Source organism: Chelmon rostratus, chromosome 13 (genome assembly GCF_017976325.1).
Source record: "Chelmon rostratus isolate fCheRos1 chromosome 13, fCheRos1.pri, whole genome shotgun sequence".
Classification (NCBI taxonomy): Eukaryota; Metazoa; Chordata; class Actinopteri; order Chaetodontiformes; family Chaetodontidae; genus Chelmon; species Chelmon rostratus.
This window is the reverse complement of record NC_055670.1, coordinates 11,786,733-11,792,697: the sequence shown is the minus strand read 5'-3', so window position 1 is coordinate 11,792,697 and position 5,965 is coordinate 11,786,733. Positions and strand designations below refer to the sequence as shown.

The following is a 5,965-nucleotide window of genomic DNA, read 5'->3' as shown; positions in this document are numbered from 1 at the left end:
AGTGATTAGTCTCCCATTAAGATTTATTCAGTAGATCCTGGCTGAACGCTGATTTTTTTTCACTCAGTGCTTTGATTATGAAAGCTCAGGATGACTCCACTAATCAACTCGTTTGTTTTGAGACAATGTTCCTGCTATCAGACTCATCCGGTGAATTGTATTTGTTCTCACATCAATAATTCATTCTGCATTTGACCAAATGTATGCTGTGTCTGAGGCAAATCTGATGCATTTGCCTGTTTCATTATCTTCTTATCTCTCAGTCATAAACACAGACTTTTGGTACAAAGTGGCAATGCAACATTTAACGGCCCCCCTCAGGCAGTTCCTTGGTATTCACCCAGATCTTAGTCCAGCTCACAGCACTGCTGTCAGGTGATCATCACAAGACCGGTGGCTTAATCCCCCTCCGCTTTACAAAAGCAGGACCAGAAATTAGAGGCTGTCTTAATGTGCATGTAACCAACTGGAACACAACATGATTTGGCTCTAAGTGTTGTTTCCGCAGATGTTAAGACTATCACTGAATCTAATTTGAAGATACACAACCGGGGACCGTAGCAGACTGAGATTCCACACTCATCTGGGGGAACTAATTGACCGTTTTACTGCTGATAGTTGATGTACAAACTGATTTAGCACCACTGACTGGAGGAAACAAGCAGGTGAAATATGAAGAACGTGCTGGGTCTCGGCCTTATTTGTTTGCTCCTCTGGCCCGAGCCCGCGGAGGCTCAGTTTCCCCGAGTGTGCTGCACAGTCGAGGGGATCCGGTCCAAGCAGTGCTGCCCCTCTCTGGGCTCAGATCCCGCCAACGTGTGCGGCTCTCTGTCGGGGAGAGGAAGCTGCCTGGCCGTTCGCGTCGACAACAAACCCTGGGGAGGACCGTACAGACTGAGGAATGTTGACGACAGAGAGAGGTGGCCCACCAAATTCTTCAACCAGACTTGCAGATGCACTGGTGAGTCTTTGACACTGGTGACACTTTTATTAAGATGCTGCTTTTGTGAGCGAGTATGTTCGAGCGGATACTGGCTCATTCTGACCTGGAACATCACCAGCCACATCGCATCGATCTGACACGTTTAGCTTGCTCTCTGTGTTGCAGGTAACTTTGCAGGGCATGACTGTGGTCTGTGCAAATTTGGCTGGACCGGACCGAACTGTGACCAGAGGAAAGCCCCTGTGGTGCGGAAGAACATCCACTCCCTGACCCCAGAGGAGCTCCAGGAGTTCCTCAATGTTCTGGAGCTGGCCAAGACCACCACCCACCCAGACTATGTCATTGCCACCCAGCACTGGCTGGGACTCCTGGGACCAAATGGAACTGAGCCCCAGGTTGCCAACATCTCCATCTATGACTTCTTTGTCTGGCAACATTACTACTCTGTCCGAGACACTCTTCTTGGTAAGTGGTCACGTTTCTTCACATAAAAACTGTTGGAACTGGTTACTTCATGTGGTTCACTGTTTATTGGGAATCTGATAGGAATATCACAAAAAGTGTCATTCCCTGTATTAAAAAACAGTTCATTTAACAGAGAGTAGGATGTCTTATGGCATTTGGTGTTTTTTTCCTGAATATTGGACTCAGACTTTTAAATTGCCAGTTTCTTTTGTGAGAAATCAGAAGTTAGTTGTTGACATGGATGAACTTTTCTTTTACATCAAACATTTTCTTTCCCTGCAGGTCCTGGTCGTCCATTCAAAGCCATTGATTTCTCCCACAAAGGACCAGCATTTATCACCTGGCACAGGTATCACCTCCTCAGCCTTGAAAGAGAGCTACAGGTACGTGTCATCTTCTGAAAACACGTAATTAAAGTCATTCATGTCTGCATTACCAGATGGGATCAATTAGGGATCGAAATTAGAAAAAAAAGCTAAATAACACTCAGTGTCAGACATCTTGGAGGGTCTTTCCAGACCAAAGCTACATAAAAACCTTCTACAAATTGTTATTTTTCCTTCTCAATTGATCCATCAGGTCTATTAAGTCAATTAGTAACATTTTTGTGAATACATTCAAGCACAGACACACTTTTGCTAAAGTGAATCTCTGGAATCACTCAGGAGCGTAGAAGAGTGTTTTAATGTCACATGCTGTCCTTCCAAATGATGTTACACATTGACCATTCTTGCTTGAATCTGGAGGCGCTCCATCAAGTTAGAAAAATGGAAGAGAGATGAGAGAGAAATGTGGGCTGTGTAGATCGTAGGCTGGATCCAGACTGAGGAAGCTCAGTTACAGTGGCATCCTGGACTCGAACATTAGCCGTTAAAAGCCCAGGGTAGCGACCAGAACAGTCATTTTAACGACTGATGTAATCTAGTATCAGTGAAATCGGTTTGTTCTTTGCAGAGACTGACTGGCAACGAGAACTTTGCGATCCCTTACTGGAACTTTGCCACAGGGCAAAGTGAGTGCGATGTGTGTACCGACTCTCTGCTCGGGGGCCGAAACCCAGACAACCCGTTCCTCATCAGTAACCAGTCCAGGTTCTCCAGATGGGGGGTGGTCTGTAACAGGTCAGCACAAAATAATGATAGCAGGGGACAAAACTCATTAATTATCAGTTGGATTATGATGGAATTAACATTGTGGAGCAAATTAATGTGCAATCTGATAGAAACATTTTTGAATTGTTTTCTCTTCCAGTTTGGACGACTATAATCGTCTGGTGACCCTCTGTAACGGCACCAACGAGGGTCCCATTCAGAGGGGCACGATGGGGGGAGGAAATGCGTCTCTGCCCTCCATGAACGACGTCAGGAGCTGTCTCGGGATCAGAGACTTCGACAGCCCTCCATACTTCACCAACTCCTCCTTTAGTTTTAGGTATTTCTCTCTGACAGCAACTGTCTACAGGCCAGTTTAACTAAAGATGTAAGGGGGTTAACAGACTTTGTGCATTGTATCCAACAGAAATGCTCTTGAAGGGTACGAAAAACCAAATGGAGAGCTGGACGAATCTGTCAACAACCTCCACAACCTCGTCCACTCCATGCTCAACGGCACCAGCGCGTTGTCTCACTCTGCTGCCAACGACCCCATCTTTCTGGTCAGAGTCTGATTTCTTGGTTTACTCCAGAGCGACACGGTGGCGTCGCTTAAGTCATTAAAATCACTGTGGCGTGGTTTCTGGCTGTTTGTCTCGCAGGTGCTCCACGCTTTCACTGACGCCATTTTTGACGAGTGGATGAGAAGGTTCCTTCCATCCAACGCCACCTTCCCAGACGAGATGGCCCCCATCGGTCACAACAGGGACTACAACATGGTTCCCTTCTTCCCTCCCATCACCAACGAGGAGATATACGTTACTTCAGAGCAGCTGGGATATTCCTACGCCGTTGATCTGGATGGTGAGTTAGGAGGAATGAGATCAAATGAATCGTTTCGACATTTTGGGAAAGACGCTTATTCACGTTCCTGCTGAGAATATGGAGCTACAGCCAGCAGTCGGTTAGCTTAGCTTAGCATAAAGAGTGGAAACAGGGGGAAAAAGCTGTTGGCCTGCTAGCACTGCTCCTGTGTATTTATGAACTTCCAGCTAACAACAAGGCATGAAGTCATCTCTGAAGCTCTCTCTTTTTAGTGACGGCAGCCTCTAACTTACAAATAAAGCCTCATTTTTCATGAGAACACATTCAGTTATACAGTATTAGTCACTGATGCTGATTCACAGCTTCATCAAATCAAATCCCTCTTTGTTACATCGGCGCAAATGTTTTAAACATTTTAGTTTAACACCATGACCGTACGAATAACATTTCCACTGCAGCAAGGCTCTCACAAATATCTCCACCTGTGCTTCATCCTCACAGACACAGAAGGAGGGCCGAATGTGTTCGTGCTGGGCTCCACTCTGGGGGGAGTCTTCATCGGTCTCTTGGTGCTTCTCCTTATCTTCGTGCTCTACCTGCGTCAGCGGAGAAACAGAGGCTTTGAGCCGCTGATAAAAGCAGACTTCACAAATAGAAAGTACACAGACGAGGCATAGATTTCAGCTGCTGTTCTGAAACGCGCTCACACACACACACACACACACCTGAGAAAGATGGAGCAGGCTAACATCAGTGTTCTATGATGCAAGAGGAAACTACTAATCCTGTAAATGAACCACTTTTACTTCTTAGATGTTAGATCTAATTTCATATAAAAACAACGATGTGAATCATGTAGTATCCATTGAAAAATACGAACCGTGACCCAACACGAGTTCAAGTGAGACCAATCATAATGAATGTATACTTTAAGTGGTTTCATAACTTCCTTTTTTAGCAGCTAACAAAAGCATGGCCCCATTTCCACCCATCCTTCATGACTATACACCGTCTGCAGTTCCTTCATAAGAGCCACCACAAAAACAAATCTATTGGAATGTTTTTAATAAATATTTATTCTCAAGAACAGTAACAAAACACAAATGCAATCATCTTAATTGCACTGAAAAAACAATAAGGCATATTTGCTCAACTAGTTCTTCACCCCTCTCAGTTTGAATGAGCTTCAAACTCCAACCAAAAGTCACCTCATGAGGATAAGACTTCATACAGCAATGCGTTGATTGTAAAAAAAATGCTGACGTACTGTGTTTCCTGCTAATTGTATTTTTCAGATTATTTGTCTGAGCAGACATCCATTTTCCATATTTTATTGCAAAAATATTACCATTAAAAGTTCAATGATACAAAACATAAAAAGGGCATCCTGTAAGACCAATAGTCATAATAAAGAATCCTTTTAAATGACACATTTGACATATTTCTCGATATTTTTTGTTCTTGCAATGTGGATGCAAACGCTGACGTAAATGCAATAATGAAAAGCTCAACAAATATTCATTGATATACTGCTAAGGACATAAGACTGGTTAATTCCTTGGATATGTAAGCTTAGCTGGCCTGGTGGTTATGGAGCTGACGGGCTCTCAGAGAACAGTGGACGTACGTACAGGCTGGTTTTGTCCGCCCCCCTCAGCAGTGCCAGGCCTCTCACATTCTCTGTAAGTACGCTCCACTGAGGAGCTTCACTGAAGCATTCAGCCCTGTCCGGTCTCCACAGATTCTCATTTCACAGGTGACTGTGGTCGGCTTCAAGCCTGTCTGTGCTGCAGACATAACCATTCAAGCTTCACAGATAAATTTAGGGACCCTTTCTTTGCATTTCCAGTAACCGCTGTGTGCTGTTTGCGACTTCTTCTCTTAATAAATCCCTCAGCTTTTACATAACGGTGTTAATAAAATTTCAGCAACATTTAACTTGACTTTTTAACTGTCAGTATTTCCGTTTTTTTTGTCGCTTTTCAAACACTACAATGCACATTTTAATGACTATTTTATCCAGACTGTGAAAGCAGTTACAGGGTAAGCTTTGGCTAATCAATCACATATGCAAAAGTGGCAAACAAGTTTTTTTTTTCCTCTTCCTGATGCTCCTGTATATGCAAATCCAGAATTCCTGGAACTTCTAAAAACCTTGAATCTTTTCTGAGGATGCAGAGTACACCTTTAAAGGCCTCAGTTACTGTAAATGAATATAAAGATTACAGCAGCACAAGACTTCCTCCTGTGATGGTGATCCAGTATTGAATGGGTGTGTCTCTCATACTGTAATGTGCATGTCGACTTACACACACACAGAACAAGGTCACGATTTTCCACTTGTGTGGAACTTCCTTTATGAGGCTTTATAATGTCAGAGGAGCATGTTCAAATATCACTTAGAAACAGCTGATTCGTGTATCTTTTTGCATGCAGGTCACTGATGCTACTGCCCACTGATAAAAAGAAGTGAAATAAATTATCGGTCAATTGTTAGATATTTGCGAGGAGAATTAGCGGATTACACACCAGGAGCACTACAGAACCAGCATCACTATGGTGGCATTACTGTACATTTGTGGCACCTACTGCTCCACATGAACTTCGTCCAGGCCGTCTACTCCTGAAGCCGAGCCTGAGA

At 43.8% G+C, this 5,965-nt stretch overlaps 1 protein-coding gene across 1 annotated transcript; it reads left to right on the top strand.

Annotated features, from left to right (window-relative positions):
- The first annotated feature begins 659 nt into the window (after positions 1-659).
- Positions 660-4,822, top strand: dct (dopachrome tautomerase). The gene is made up of 8 exons (XM_041950248.1): positions 660-961; positions 1,109-1,408; positions 1,691-1,791; positions 2,363-2,529; positions 2,660-2,839; positions 2,927-3,062; positions 3,162-3,363; positions 3,826-4,822. Exons 1-8 carry the CDS (start codon positions 673-675, stop codon positions 3,999-4,001), a joined length of 1,551 nt encoding a protein of 516 aa, XP_041806182.1. The 5' UTR covers positions 660-672; the 3' UTR covers positions 4,002-4,822.
- Positions 4,823-5,965: the final 1,143 nt, after the last annotated feature.

What these genes read in the sequence shown, in the direction of transcription:
- dct (XM_041950248.1), top strand. Translation starts at nt 673, where the DNA reads ATGAAGAACGTGCTGGGTCTCGGCCTTATTTGTTTGCTCCTCTGGCCC. An exon ending in TGTCCGAGACACTCTTCTTG is followed by an intron (nt 1,409 to 1,690) that starts GTAAGTGGTCAC and finishes CTTTCCCTGCAG; the next exon opens with GTCCTGGTCGTCCATTCAAA. An exon ending in AACTCCTCCTTTAGTTTTAG is followed by an intron (nt 2,840 to 2,926) that starts GTATTTCTCTCT and finishes TGTATCCAACAG; the next exon opens with AAATGCTCTTGAAGGGTACG.